At 33.4% G+C, this 16,548-nt stretch overlaps 1 protein-coding gene across 3 annotated transcripts in view; it reads right to left on the bottom strand.

Annotated features, from left to right (window-relative positions):
• Nucleotides 1-16,548, bottom strand: part of LOC120420698 (homeobox protein orthopedia) — a 95,116-nt gene that overhangs the window by 65,779 nt on the left and 12,789 nt on the right. For 2 of the 3 annotated variants that reach the window (XM_039583795.2, XM_039583792.2), the window contains exons 2-3: nucleotides 5,213-5,421; nucleotides 4,943-5,104 (exon numbers count right to left, since the gene is read on the bottom strand). In XM_039583795.2, the coding sequence (XP_039439729.1) occupies nucleotides 4,943-5,104; nucleotides 5,213-5,421 (371 nt within the window). The remainder of the gene's footprint in view (nucleotides 1-4,942; nucleotides 5,105-5,212; nucleotides 5,422-16,548) is intronic. The other variant, XM_039583793.2, reaches the window with a different exon arrangement.

The following is a 16,548-nucleotide window of genomic DNA, read 5'->3' as shown; positions in this document are numbered from 1 at the left end:
ATAATTCTCCATGCAAACTTTGGAGAAACCCCATTCGGCCGTGTCTAAATATTTTTGAAAAATTCAAAGTGCACGTGTTTCTGGGGACCTCAAACTTCATGCTTCCTCTCGAGTTGAGCCTGCGCCGTAATTTTTGTATTTTTTTGTAAATCAGTGTTATCAAACCCAAATGATAGTTTTTTCTATCACTCTTTTCCAACACATCTGGGCCGTAAACAACATTTCGTAAATATATTTTTTGTTGAAAATTGTCTTGTTCTTAATTGTATTTTTGATCAGCGTTTGACAGCCATGGTCTGACAGTTCTATTCTGGATTCTGATCTCGTCTAGACCAACTATAGAAAAGTTAATAACACGTCCATGGCAAAAATTGTATAAATTGTTCATGAATTTTCGACCGTTTTATAAAGCATAAAGCAAAAGTATCACAAAAAATGGACCATCCATAAACCACGTGAACACTTTTTTTGGATATCTCAAACCCCCAAAGGTGTGCAAGTGGTTTATGGATGGTCCCAAAGACGCAGTTTCTCAATTTTTAAATGTAGTGCTCATGTTTGCCTTTTTCTAAAAAAAAATGTTCAAAAATCTGAGAAAATTTCTTACATTTTACTAAATTTGATTTTTGTTGCTACGTCATTTGGTTCATAAGATATGCAAGGAATAAAAAAACAGGAAAATAGATTTTGTTAGTTTTGCTCAATCAGCTCCTTTTTTTTGACCATCGATACTCTCGGGAGCCAATGATCCGCTTTACCATGTGAAAAAATGAAAATTTTGTTGAATTTGCTGCTCTTTCCAAAAACATATACTTCGAAATTTTATAATCAAGAATAACATTTTGGAAAGGCTAAAAATATTTATTTTTCATATTTTGAAATGTTGAGCTAGATTTAAAATATATATTATTTTCATTTTTTTAATAATAAAAAAAAACATATTTTAGCATTGAAAATGGAACAGTTGGATCCCAAAGTGTTGAAGATATCGAGGGCTGATTCGTCATCACTGATAAAAAAATTTTTTCTGTTATTTTTTTAAGCATGGCCATATTTCAGCAGCCAATGGCCGTATCATCAAAGTTTAAAAAAAAACAACAAGATGCAGGGGAACAATTCTCAACGAAATCGACTAATTTTTAACTTTAATTTTTGGATTTTTTAACCCGGCTGAAACTTACCCAAAGAAGCCATTTTGCATCTTTAGTTTTCCATATAAATTTGGGAGCTGTCCATACGAAAACTCCAAAATCTGTTTCTTTTGAAGGAATTTTTTGTTCGATTTGGTATCTTCGGCAAAGTTGTAGGTAAGGACTACACTGAAAAAAAGATATACGGTAAAACAAATTTTGGTGATTTTTATTTTCACTTAACTAAAACTTGATTTGCAAAAAAATACTTTTTTTTATTTTATTTAATGATATGTTTTAGGGGACACCAAATGTCAACTTTTCAGAAATTACTAGAACGGGCAAAAAATCTGTGACCGAGTGATGAAATGTTGAATCAATACTGATTTTTTCAAAAAATCGGTCGCAAAAAAATTTCAACATCATTTTTTGATGTAAAATCTAATTTGCAATCAAAAAGTACTTTGGTGAAGTTTAGATAAAGTGCGCCGTTTTCAAGTCAAAGCGATTTTGAGGTAACTTTTTTTGGAAATAGTCGCAGCCATTCATTTTTTTTTTTAATTTGGATTGGAATTTTTTTAAAAGCTAAGAAAATTCTTTTTTTTTGTTTTTTTATCATTATTCATACACTTAGTTTCTGAGATTTTGCCATGCAAAGATTTATAAACAGGAAAATTGATATGTTTTCTAAGTTTCACCAAAACAACCCACCATTTTCTAACGGCGATATCTCAGCAACTAATGGTCCGATTTTTAATGTGAAAATATGAAACATTCGTGAAATTTTCCGATCTTTTCGAAAACAATATTTTCATATTTTTAAATCAAGACTAACATTTCAAATTAGCACATTCAATATTACGCCCTTTTGAAATGTTACAAAATTAAAAAAATTATTTGTGCATCAATTCTTTCGGTGTAATCCTCATTAAAACCTACAAATTTGCAAGTTGAATAGCCAGTTGATTAACGGAAAAAATCGGAAGGCCAAAATCTCAGATAATTGCTAACAGAAGCTTTCAAAACTCGAGTTGACTTGTAAATTTTCATCGAAATATTGATAGTGAAAAGCCTAATTTAAAAAGCTTTGATATTTTTACAGAGAGCACAGTATTTAAGATAATTTCAAAGTAATTTTAGTTCAAAATTCTTTTGTAAAGTTAACATAAAAGTTCAGAAAATATACCTTGCATCGACTGAAAACTCAATACTTAAAAGGAATTTAATAATAAACAATAAAAAGGTTTTTTTTTTTCAAAGTAAAAAACAAAAAAAAACATCTTGAACTGTCTGATTTTTTAATAATTTAAAATCTTTGACGATTAGTTAAAACTATTGAGTCAAATGTGGCCTCAAACGAGTAAAATTTAAGAAATATGTGTTTGGAATAGAGCGTCCAATTTCCCGGGGTTACAAATTCCGGGAAATTTGAAATTCATTGAAAGTTGATCTGATCTTGATTCTGATCAATATTTTGCATAAAAAATTGTATACGACAGCGATTTTAATGGTTAAAATAAGTCTGAAGATCAATTGACAACTTGACTTCATATCCAAATCAAACAACTGCAAGAAAGTTTTTTTTTCTAATTTTATAAGTTCAAATCGAGAATTTATGAGAAGTATTTTTTAATCACAAATTTTTTACAGTGAGTAAAATGAATCCATGCTCCACAACCATAAAATTTGTTTTAAACTTATCTCCGTGATCAGTTTGAGAGAGTGTGCTTTGACAAATTAAGTTAAAATTGAAAAAAAAACATGCAGAAATTATGTTTTTCATGAAAAATTACTTTAATAAACAAATCATAATGGTTTAAGCTCTTGAAAAAAATGGCAATGCTTTTATGTTTTTCCTTTTAATCTAACTTCTCGTGTTTGCTTTACTTATGGTTTTATTATGTCACATGATTTTCAGGGTTATAATTGACTTCTATTGAAAGCTTAACATGATTTGAAATCTACGATAAATTAACATAATTTTACAATCAGTCTTCCATTTTTTCTATTTAACCTTTTAACGCCCATTTTTGCACCTACATAATTCTATCACTTCAAATGATAATTTCTTTAATACTAGCTTATTAAACGAATTGAAGTAATTCTTCAATTCGATGTTCATCTCATTTGATCATGGTTAAAAAAAACGACAAAACAAAATCTAAATTTTACTTTGGTGGTAAGGTGTTAATATACTTTTCAATTGAATAACACCAAAATCGAATAGTTGATTTCCATTAGACAAGATCTATTTCCAGTTGCTTAAGAAATTAATATTATCAGAAATAAATCTTGATATCAACATTTATGATCATCTGCTTAACTCTATAAGAACTAAACATTAATTTTATTTGAATAAAATCATGTTGATTTTTTTCATTTATTTTTTTCAGGGCATTTTCCCATAAAATGGTTCCAAAAGATAAGAAAATGTGGAAGTATACATTTCTGAATTCTGAATTTCTGGAATTCCAGGGAAATTTACAAATTTCCCGGGAAACGGGAAATATTTTGTTTTGGGAATTCCCGGGACGGGAAATTGGACACTCTAGCTTGGAATTGGTTGGGAAAAAAGGTATCTGTTTCTTTACCAAAAAACTGTTCAAAGTGAACAGGAAATTATTTTAAGATTCATTAGATGAAACCTTAATTAATTCTTGAAAAACGAATACAACTCTGAAATGAGTTTCCTTCTGGAAATATCTGGAAATATCTTGAATATAAACAGAATAAAACAAAGTAAATGTTTTTATTAAATAAAGTTTTCTGACAACTATTTCAATAAAGATGTGAAAAATGCCAAATTGGACTTGAGAAAGATGAGTTCAAATCCAGTTGGTAACATTTCTGAGTAATTTTAGTTTATTTCTCAAATACTTGTAGTTTAGCTTGATATTCGGAGATGCTCGGCAAAACTAGAATTCACAAAATACATTTTGTGAAAACCAGTTTACAACATTTTCACAATATTTTTGACATGGATCTGATCATCGAAATTGATTAGATTGGATAACGTTTAACTTTGAGTGAACATTAGCACATTAGGCACAACAAAATATAACCGAAGTGAGTTTAATTTTGTTCCTTATTCAGTCTTTTTAAAACCTCACGGCTTTAAAGTAATACATAACATCTTCTTTTATAGTATTTTTTTTTTTTCAAAGAAAATTTGCCATCACTTGAAAATCTGTAATGCTCTGTATATACTGAATGAGCGAAAAATCATAGAAGTCATCGTTGTCGTGCTAACTTGTCGCACGTGCTTTGTGGGTCAAATTGAGTTATGAACGCTTTTTTGTGCAGCTCACAATACCTCAACTTTTGACTTTCACAGATCCCCAAAATTCAATTTCAATCCTAAGATATTCAATAAAAAACCAAAAAAAGCTCCGCGCATTGTGTTTAACGGTCGTGCTATCTTGACACACCCTGGAAATTACTGTTAGTGCGACAACTGACCAGATGGCTTTCAGGTTAGAACGCGTTTGACACACGTACACGCCCGACTACTGTAAACATTTTTAATTTTAACTCGGGACTGAGAAAACCAAATTCAACCAAACTTCGGGACAATGCACAGTTTGGTAAACCAAACAAAACGTGTTTGTTATTGTTTACATTGTGTCCTTTATGTTTTGTTTATTCAAGGTCAAACATTAAAATGCGTTTTTCTCAGAACGTCAAACAAGTTATCACGACAGTGTCGAGTGAGTCGTCTGATTTAAGATTTTGAATTTTAAGAGCGAGTTTCAAAATGTATCGAGATTTCTCAAAAATACGAATTTTCCTCTCCAAAATTTCGTGAACCTCACCTGCACCCGGGACTCGGTCAGCCCGATCCGCATCGCGATTTCCTCCCGCATGAAGATGTCCGGGTAGTGCGTCTTGGAGAAGCACCGCTCCAGCTCGTTCAGTTGGGCCGGCGTGAAACGGGTTCGGTGCCGCTTCTGTTTGCCATTTTTGTCCATTGAAATCTAGGGGAGAGTAAGAAAACGGGCCGTTCATCACTTTTTTTTTGGAACGGGATAGAAGGGGGAAACTCCCCCTCTTTCCGCCAATCCAGGACGCTATGCTACATTTACCTGGTCCTGGTGGATGTTGTGGGGTTCGCACAGTCCGCCGCCGGATGAGCCCCCGGAAGATCCGGAGTTGGCACCACCGCCGACGTGCAACCGGTTGCCGTTGCTGTCCGAGGTGGCCCCGCCGGCCGAGTTGGGAACCGTGCCGAATCCGTTGCCACCGCCGTGCAGCGAGGTGAGGCCCCCCTTTGGCAGGTCGCACTCTTTTGGTCCTGGGGAGGAATAGAGAGAATGGAATCAGAATGTCAGTGTCGGGTTGCACTAATTGGCCGTATTGATTTTTATGTTTCACGGTGTGGAGTCCGTAATAGGACGACATTGCTAATTATGTTGAAGCCAGGCGTAATGAAGTTCACAATTTTAGGTTATTTGTTAAATGTTTGAAACCGTATCTCTTCGCTAAAACAGAAGTTACATTCGAATCTCATTACTTTAATGTCAAGCCATACCGATTGGAAATAACACACGACGACACTTTGCATAGTTTCTCATCTGGAAAAACGAAAATGCATTTCCCCCTTCCACACCACCTCACCACCCTCCACCGCCAGAGTGTGTGACACTAACAGACACTTGTTCGGTCCTGAACATCCCCGTTTTACCCCGCGTCCCCCACCCACCCAAAACGGAATCCAAAGTTTTCGGAATTTTACTTTACGATAAATGCATCGCCGTCGCCGCCAACCACCCATTCCGGGGCTACTACCTGCAGCAGCCAACTCCGAAACCAGCAGGTGTGGAAAGTCGAGCCACGAATTTTAAGAGGGGGGAGAGCCCGGGTCACGTACAACCAGAACTTGGAATCGAGGAAAATAGGATGGCAGAAACGGGGGGTGCTCCAACGACAACGACACGTTCATCTACATAAAACGTGGCAGCATAAAATAGGTTTTAATAAAATTAAATTAAACATTATCACCGGTTGTGCAGGAGCGGGGCAGGGCGGCTTCGTTTTGCTGGGATGGGTTTTTTTAGGGGAATATGGAACGGAAAATGGTTCCTGAAAGTGGTGTGTGTTTTATGCCGTCGGGTTGGACATTTACTGAGTCGAAAAGGGGTCGTGGAGGTGAGCATGGAGTTGTGGAGACGATTTTCGAACTTTTGGTGCAATTTGGGAGTTTGAACAGTTGGCCATCGTTGGGCATCGTTTAACCATCTAACGCAAAACATTTGTTTTAACTTTTTTATTTTTTCCGTAACTTTTGCTCTAAAAACCTTCATTTCATTAGTTCTATTTTTTCTAGTTAAATTTTCAGTATTTCCATTTGCATTTATCTTGCTGACTTTATGTTCATTCATTTGAAAATATATTTAAATATTTTAAGATCAAAATTTATGATAGAGTTGATTTTTGGGTCTACAGGTGTGGTTGTAGGGCAGTGTTTCTCAACCTTTTTCCATAAATTCCCCCCTTGGCTAATTTTCAAGAACTTGATTCCCCCCTTCAATTTGCAACTTATTGCATGGCATCAATGCATAAAAATCATAATCTTGGCCTTAATGTTTGTAGAAAGTGTAAGTTTTACATTATATAATTTTTTCGCAAAAAAATACAAATGCTTGAAGATTTTTGTCAACAGTTTTTTTTACCTTCATGCAAATCCATTGAATTTAACTACTGAGCAATTCTCTACCAAAACCGGAAATGGATTTTATTTGTATTTTTTTATTTGGCTCAAACTTTGTGGGAGCCTTCCCTATGACCAAATAAGCTATTTTGCGTCATTGGTTCACCCATACAAGTCTTCATACAATTTTGGCAGCTGTCCATACAAAAATGGTATGTAAATATTCAAACAGCTGTAACTTTTGAGTGAATTTTCTGATCAATTTGGTGTCTTCGGCAAAGTTGTAGGTATTGTTGAGGACTTTTGAGAAAAAAATACGGAAAAAAAATTGCAGATTTTTTTCATCAACTTTTTTTTTCACTAAAACTCAATTTCCCAAAATACGTATTTTTTGATTTTCGAGATTTTTTGATATGTTTTAGGGGACAAAAATCCGCAACTTTTGAGCCATAGAGAAACATGGTCAAAAAATCTGCCGCCGAGTTATGATTTTTTGAAAAAATAGTGATTTTTGGAAAAAATCGAAGTTTCATGCAAAAACAAGTTTGACATTATTTTTTAATGCAAAATTGAATTTGCAATCGAAAAGTATTTTAAAGATTTTTGATAAAGGGCTCCGTTTTCAAGATATAGCCACAGTAAGTTTGATTTTAGCGAATTATTTGCAGTTTTTCAATTTTTAAAAATAGTGACCATGAGTTACCATTTTTTTAATTTTTTTTTTGAAAAGTTCAAAAAATTTGCTATAAAATTGTCTAAGAGACATTGAAGATTGGACCTCTGGTTGCTGAGATACAGCGGCTTAAAGAAAAAGAAACACGAAAATTGAAGTTTTCTAAGTCTCACCAAAACAACCCACCATTTTCTAATGACGATATCTCAGCAATTAATGGTCCGATTTTCAATGTTAATACATGAAACATTCGTGAAATTTTCCGATCTTTTCGAAAAAAATATTTTGAAAATCAAGACTAGCATTTTAAATGGGCGTAATATTCAATATTTGGCCCTTTTAAAATGTGAGTCTTGACTTAAAAATTTTCAATATATATTTTTCGAGAAGATCGGAAAATTTCACGAATGTTAAATATATTAACATTGAAAATCGGACCATTCATTGCTGAGATATCGTCATTAGAAAAAGGTGGCTTGTTTTGGTGAGATTTAGAAAACTTCAATTTTCGTGTTTCTTTTTCTTAAAGCGGCTCTATCTCAGCAACCCGAGGTCCAATCTTCAATGTCTCTTAGACAATTTTATAGCAAATTTTCTGAACTTTTCAAAAAAAATATTTTTAGAAATGGTCACTCATGGTCACTATTTTTAAAAATTGAAAAACTGCAAATATTTCGCTAAAATCAAACGGAGCCCTTTATCAAAAATCTGTAAAGTACTTTTCGATTGCAAATTCAATTTTGCATTAAAAAATAATGTCAAACTTGTTTTTGCAGACAACTTCGATTTTTTCCAAAAAATCACTATTTTTTCAAAAATTCATAACTCGGCGGCAGATTTTTTGACCATGTTTCTCTATGACTCAAAAGTTGCGGATTTTTGTCCCCTAAAACATATCAAAAAATCTTGAAAATCAAAAAATACGTATTTTGGGAAATTGAGATTTATAAAAAAAATTGATAAAAAAATCTGCAGATTTTTTTCCGTGTTCCTATTTTTTTTTCTCAAAAGTCCTCAACTTTGCCGAAGACACCAAATTGATCAGAAAATTCACATACCATTTTTGTATGGACAGCTGCCAAAATTGTATGGAGACTTGTATGGGTGAACCAATGACGCAAAATAGCTTATTTGGTCATAGGGAAGGCCCCCACAAAGTTTGAGTCAAATAAAAAAAATACAAAAAATAAAAATGGTCGAAATCGTCCGATTTCGTAGAGAGTTGCTCATATATTATTTTTTAATAAAATTTAAAAGAAACAGCTTTAGTATTGAGGATTTTGGGAAAAACGTTTAAAAACATAGTAATAAGAATGGCCAAATTCCCCCCTAGGGGGGAATTCCTCACCGGTTGAGAAACACTGTTGTAGAGGGTGAAAACATTCTACGAACAAAGACTGAACTTATTTCTTTCAATTCTTTTATTTTCAAGCATTTTATAAAGCTCGAATTATTCGGTTGAAATAGTGTTCTAATTACAAGTGGAGCAAGTCATGGCAGGACTTATCAAGATGACGATACTTTAAAAAACGAATAAAATTTGATCAAGAGATGACAGTTACAAAATTTAGCATGTTCAAATGATTTTTTAATCACTTTTGAGCAGGGCTGCGGATACGAGCGACTCCGACTCCGGCTTTCTGATTTTAGCCTACTCCGACTCCAGCTTTCAGCTCCAACCGACTCCGACACCGACTCCAACTCCGGCCTACCAACTCTAGCCGACTCCGACTTTGAATCCAGCTTTCAACAAATTGTTGACACCAACTCCGACGCCACATATTTTTAAATATTTCAAAAATAGTTAGCTATTATTTTGAACAAAGAAATGATAAATATAATCATTTTAAATCTCTCTAGGTACAAGTTTTTCTCAAGGAAAATAAGTATGTATCATAAAACGGAAAAAAAGTTTCTAGGTTACAAGTTTTATACGTTAAAAGAACACAAATAAAAATATTCAGTTTTGAAGACTTCCATCATCGTCATGATTTTTCCTTTAAAGATATAAATTTTGCGTCTCTTTCAATATTTTGACAAAATTCCTTCAACAAGTTGTTTAGAATAGTGACTGATTCCTTTTGGTAACGATTATCCCATTCCTTGTTATGTTATGGAAATCGTCATTAATCAATGATTGCCAACTAGGACGTCAATGACTGTGCCACAAAATTATATAAATTTTGAAGCACAATTCATTTAGATCAAAAATTCCTCTAGTGGCTTCAAGAAGGCAACAACCAGCACATGCTGATTCCTTAAGGAGAACAATTTTTTAAGAAAATTTTGGATTTATTAATAAAACTCAAATTTACAATTTAAAATAGTAGACAATTTGCAAATTGGCGTGGGACATATACATTATGTAAAAATTCTAAACGGTTGAATAAAATTTGAAAAATAAATGAAAATCCTATAATTTTTATTTTTTATTTTTTTATTATGTTTTTAGGAACTTGAAATTTGTTCAACGACAATTTGCAACAGTATCAAAATAGTTGGCCCAAGGAACATTAGGATAATTGGTATATTTAATAAATTCAATGATTATTTCAAAATTAGTTGCAACTTTTTTGATTTTTTTTTTGCAGTTTCAAATATTTTAAATGCGACACTTTAATTTGTTTGTACTTAGTTATAAACAAAATGCGCATGTTGAGTTTCAAGTAGCAGATTGTTATAATCGTTGATTATTTGCTGGATTTTCAAAAAACAGTGATTTTTATCTTTAATGTTTTTATTCCTGAAAAATGATGTACTTTAATTCTCCAAGACATTCGCTTTCGGAGTAAACACTATGTGTGTACTTTTTTCAGAAAGAACTGGATTAAATTGGATTGGTCAAATTTAAATTGAAAGGGTACACTCATATAGGTAAAAGGAGGCAGTCGAGAATCAATTGATTAGTTCTGACAACACAACCAATATTGTCTTTTTTTTCTAGTTATGATACTATATATTTGATTAACAGGTTATCATTTAGTGATCATAGTGAAAAAAACTCAATCAGAGCATTCTAGAGGTGGGCAAAACCGCTCTTTTTTAGGAGCCGCTCATTTTCGTTCGCTCATTTAAAAGAGCCGCTCTTTTGAACGGCTCTGTGGCTCTTTTTCAAAATGTTGATAAAAAGGTTAATTTTTAAACTTATATGATTGATGCTATGAGACGCGGGTTCGATTCCCGCCTTATCCACTGAGCTTCTATCGGATGGTGAAGTAAAACGTCGGTCCCGGTTTCTCCTGTCTCGTCAGAGGCGCTGGAGCAGAAATCCCACGTTAGAGGAAGGCCATGCCCCGGGGGGCGTAGTGCCAATAGTTTCGTTTTCGTTTCATGATTTTTAAAGTTAATTAACATTGTACTTTTAAAAATCATTTAAAAACAAAAATATCTAAGACCAAGAAGATGTCCTTGGTAACTATGGGTCTTGGTGGTCTCTATTTTATGATTTCTACTCGAACCTAAACGTTGAAATGACTGAATGGTATCCAAACTTCAATCTAGGATTTTGAAGAAATTTTGATCATTTTTTTTTGTTTTTGCCAAAATTGAACTGATGCTGACATTTTATTTGGAGAAAATATTCTGTGAACTTTTTCCTACATTCAGATTTAATCAATAAAGTCTATAAACGCTAAAGTTTAATCGCACAAGAGATTTTTTTTAATCCATTTTTTGCCCACCTCTAAAGCATTCCAATCACAATAAAAATGCCTCAAAAACATAATGGCATCTGATAAATCTCTATCAAAAAATAAATAAATAAAAATGGCAACGCAGTGCATGTGATTTAAAAAAAAAACAATTGAAAATATAAGAAATTTTGTTAATTAACCTACAAATACTGAACAATTAAAAAGTAATATTTTTTGTTGATTTTTAGATAACTCCGACTCCGTCTCCTACTCTGGTTTATCTGAAATCCTTTTAACCATTAATCGCCCTTTTTTGTTAATCGTCCTTTTTATCGGTTTGGCAGTCGTGTGGCAAAGATCAAAACGGTCGAATTGTTTATTTATTCCTTGATAAAGATTATAAATAAATCGAAACGTTTATCTGAAATGTTCGGCTCTGACTCCAACTCCGACTCCAGCTCATAAAATTTAGCCGACTCCAGCTGTTCGAGTTTTGGCGACTCCGACTCACACTCCAACTCCGACTCCAGAGCTTTGATTATGAGTTAGAAATGCAGTTCCCAAAATCGTGAAAAAGCGTTCATGGCTGGTCAAACGAAACGGAGGCGTTATGTTAATAAATTACAAGAAGAAAGCTAGGCGTAATCTAACCTGAGGCTTTTTCCAGGATCCCTTCGAAAAATGAGCCACGCAAGGGTTTGATTGGATCGGAATAGAAAATTGAAGTTGACAAACTTTTGGGTTCTTTAAAGCTAAAACGTTTTACAAATTGTCAAAATCAGCATTCGACCAGTCTCACATTTAAATCAATATCAATACAGACCCGAAAGCCAACGCTGGCAACGTCCACTCTTTGTCCAGGGACGCGGTGGCCCCGAGAGAATCTAGGTTACAACCGGTAGCCGCGAACGCATCGATGCACTTGTCAGCTTCCATCAGCCGTTTTTCAGTCCCACCGAGTGCAACTCAACACTTCGCATTCGTGTTGACCAAACTTGTCTGCTGCATTCCCGCCGAACTCTCCCCACCTTGCCCCCTTCCAACGTGTGGTTAATTCATGAAAAAGTGTACCCCACACATGAAATCCGTTGTGTTTTCATTATGATGTCCAATGTCCTCTGCTGTTGAAGTCTCTCTCCTCTCCACTTCATCAACTCGACGCCGTTGAACGTGTTTTTTTTTATTTCAACTTTATTCCTCATCGAACACGGGGGCGCAGGTGTTAATTTTAACACATGTGTACGATTTTGGCTACCGTTTTGTGGTGCACTTTTTTATGAGACTCCAAGACCCCCTCGCTGGACTCTCCCCAAGCAAACGAGACGAAATTCTCTCGGAAATCGACCAAAATTCTGTTTTTGAGTTTTGACTTTGTTTGATTAGAAATGTTCAAGACCCTTTCAAAAAGGATGTTTTCCCAAATTGTGAAATAATACCGATTTCCCAGAGACTTCCTCCGGAGGCCCTAAAAGCATCTCGCGCCACAACGTGAAGACAGGCCGTGACGACCTGCTACCGCCAGGAGCGTTGTCCACGGGTTTTGACTTATACTGAAGTCCTACAACGCAGCGCGTTCAATCCCCCCCTTTCCATCCAAAACCTGTGAAGACCTGTGTCCGAGAGGGATAAAATGATCATTATAATGAGGTATACATTCGACAGAGCGAGTTTGTTTTGCTGGGCTGGCTTTTATGATTACCATTCATGCTTCACTGAACTCGCTGGTGACGCTGACTTGAGTCATTCAAGGGGACCACCTCACACCGGCTGAGACTGACCTGGCCAGAAAAGAGATATCTTCCAGAACGTCGTCCGTGGCGTGTGATATTGAGACTTCTGAAAGCTGAAAAGTCAGTCATGCGTGTAAACCACACACTTTGGGTTGGACGTCTGTGTTTTTTTTGTTGGTCTCGTTTTGAAGTATCAGACTGAGATGTTTTCGATTTGGTTACTTCCAAGGAACTTTGTGGGTTTGAACTTGGGACGAGAAAAAGGGTAGACATTTGGCTGGAAGAACTAAACCAGTTTTTATTTTCGTTAAACGATCAAGAAGTTTGAAGCTTTTTTTAGCCCTTTCTCAAAAACGGTTCATCCGAAAATCGCCGAATATGGCAAATTTTGTTTTTTATTCCATGAACAACATTGAAAATATGAAAAAAATCAGTTTGTTACAAAACGGGAAATGGTTGAGGGCCAACTTTACATAAAAGTTATTTTGAAACCAAATTTCTATCAAATTAAAAAATGACCCAAGATATAAAAAAATTAACTCAGGATTTCTGATCAAGGAACAAAATAAAAGAAAAAAGAATCGTAGAGTACGAAGAACGATTGTTCCAAAATTAAATTTTTAGTGCATTTTGCAATTCTTAACTCAGGATGCCTACTCAAATCCCATTTTAAAATTCTCAACTTTTCCAGAACTTCAAATAATAAGAATAAATAAAGAATAAATATTGCTCAACGAAATAAATTTACAATTTCAGCAAAATTAGAAATTATACAAAATTTATTACAAAAATCCTTTAAAAATTGAAGTTCTCACAGTTCTGATTCTTAGAGAAAACTTAAACTATAAAAAAATAAATATAATTCAAAACTTTCAAATACAATTTTACGATACGGTAATTTTTTTAAAATTTATTCTTTTTAAAAAAAAACGTTACTTAATCCACCTTTAGGTGGTTGGTACCTTCCTCACATTCATAAAGTCAATACATTCAGTAAAAATAGCAACATTCCCTTAACATGTTTAACAAATAAACTTTAATACTCATTTCTTTTGATAGGGTTCGATGACCTTCAATTTTTCTGGCTTATCGGCAAGTCTGATAAAAAAACCTATCCAACGATAGTTCACATGGAAGATTCAGACAATATTTTTATCACAATATCTGAGATCCGGCCTCCAAAAAGTGTATAAATAACACTTAAGTGCTAATAACTTTTGATAGGGTTGTCAGATCCTTCATGTTTTAGGCTCATTTGAAAGGTATTTCGATTATCTAACTAACGATGGATCGCATGATGGACCCCGACATCATTTTTACTGAAATATCTGAGATCCGGCCTCCAAAACGTGTATAAATAACACTTAAGTGCTAATAACTTTTGATAGGGTTGTCAGATCTTCAATGTTTTGGGCTCATTAGAAAGGTCTTTTTAATACCTTTCTGAAAATGTATAACATGATAGGGTTTCTTGCAAAAACCACCCTTTTTACAATCTTCCGGACATACGCCAAAATCATTTTGCTGATTTTAAATAGAGACCTATGGGACCCCAAGACGGATCGAATGAGACTAATACGGTCAAAATCCGTTCATCCAGTCCGGAGATAATCGAGTGACATTTTTTTTGTCCACCCACCTACACACATCCACACAGACATTTGCTTATGATTCTGAGTCGATAGATATACGTGAAGGTGGGTCTACGAGGTCGAATTAAGAAGTTCATTTTTCGAGTGATTTTATAGCCTTTCCTCAGTTAGGTGAGGAAGGCAAAAAGAGTGCTTGAACATGAGAACAGCTGCATACTTAAAAAAAATTAAAGTATCTTGGAATTTATGTCAAAAATACTTTTGTCTGGTTTCCTTTTAAATTTTATGATTTTTTATACATAATTCTAAAAATCAATGTTGAATTATAAAGTTGGCAGTATTTCAATGTTTTCAATTTTATTTCAATGAAAAATCCAGTTAAGTAAGGATTCGTGCTTTAACTCTATGTTTTTGTAAACTTTTAGTATTATTCTAGAGATAAATTCTTTAACCATATTTGTAAAGGCCTAAACTACAATTCCACATTTCAATGTTTTTTTTTTATTTTTTCAAAAGGTAAAATAACTTCCACTCCATATAAAAAGAAAAATGTTTGAATTTCATTTAAAAGTTGAGTTGAGAAAATCAACCCCTATCTACTTTTAATAAACTGTACTCATAAAAAAAGTTTAAATTAATGAAAACTTTGTAGAAAATATTTGCAATGGCTTAAAGAATTTAGTGTACCACTTTAAAAACAAAGGCAAAAAAAATCAATTGCCAAGCTAAAGTTGTATAAATATTATCAAATCTTTAAGCAATGCGACAAAATGAAACAGAATAATAACTTAACGCTAGTCAAAATCGCTGAAATTAAGCTTTATTTACAACTTTGGTTTCTAACAGCTTTTCATAGTTTTAAGTTTACTGTTACCTTTTGCATTGAAGCTTTGTCAAAAATAAATTATGAAAACGTTGTCACAAACTTCAAGTACCGTAAAACGGAGTGACTTTGATAGGTTTGAGATTTTTCCGCAAAACTTTGGTTAGAAATAAACTACGTATGGAATGGTAAAAAATCATACTGACCGTGGTAGAGAAGTGTTCAAAGTACTGCTAGGAGATGTTTTCATAAAATTTTAAAACGTTTGAAAAATTAGTTGATTATAAGTATGAAAATGTTGATGAATAGCATTATTTTTCAATTCACAAAGTGTCATGGTTTTCTCAATGAACATGATTTCAAATTCGAAAACGAAATGCATTTTCAGATTCTTTGGATGATTTCTAATGAAAATTTAAAAAGTTTGTAAATAATAAATATTATGTGTTTTAGAAACATATTTTAAACAAAGACCATTAAATTTATAAGAATTTTCTGTAGAATAAATTTCATATAAAATGTGAAAACATTTGATTCGTGCTTCTAATTCAGTTTAAAATGTAATACAAATTGGTATTTGTATACACAAAACTAGTTTCAACCAACTTTAAGCATAATTCAGTTTTCAAATAATTTTTCCGAACATTTACATAAATTTTGTTAAAAAAGCGTATTTATTCAACTAAGAAATATAAACATTGATTTTTCTTTTCTTGAAAACTATATCAGCAACCTTATTCATGGTTTTGAAAACATTTTGAACACTTTATGTCTGATTTTAATAAGAAAAGCTAAGACTATCAAAGTCACCCCGGATTTCAAATTAAGAATTTTAACGCAACTATTTTTTTAAACACAATTGATACAAGTTTTTTTAAATAGTGCATGAACCTTTTGTGGCATACCCCAGTAAATGTTTTAAAAATATTAGTCTTGAGAAAAACCTTAGCAAAAAAAATATTCCAGAAATAATAATCCAATCAATAACACCTCGGTTAACGGTACCTTTTGTTGTTGATTTTATTAGGGAAACCTTAACCTTAAATGCTCATTCACTTTCACTGCACTTCCCAAACACAAATGTGAACCTCAAAAAATTGGTGCTCGAAAAGATTGAATAATGGAATAGGTTGAAATTTTTACAGAAAATGACAAAATTGTTCAAAAAAAAAAAATCAAAAATTAACAATTTTTGAATTTTTAAAACCATTCTTTGATTTTTTTTGGCAAAGTGGTATGGGTTCAAACTTCATGGTTTAGATATTGATCATGAAACTTTACATTTGGACAGAGTAGGTCACATTTCTGGTTTTTCTTTGTC

The sequence above is a fragment of the Culex pipiens genome, chromosome 3, assembly GCF_016801865.2.
Source record: "Culex pipiens pallens isolate TS chromosome 3, TS_CPP_V2, whole genome shotgun sequence".
NCBI lineage: Eukaryota > Metazoa > Arthropoda > Insecta > Diptera > Culicidae > Culex > Culex pipiens.
The sequence above is the reverse complement of the archived record's forward strand: the minus strand, read 5'-3'. Positions and strand labels throughout refer to the sequence as shown.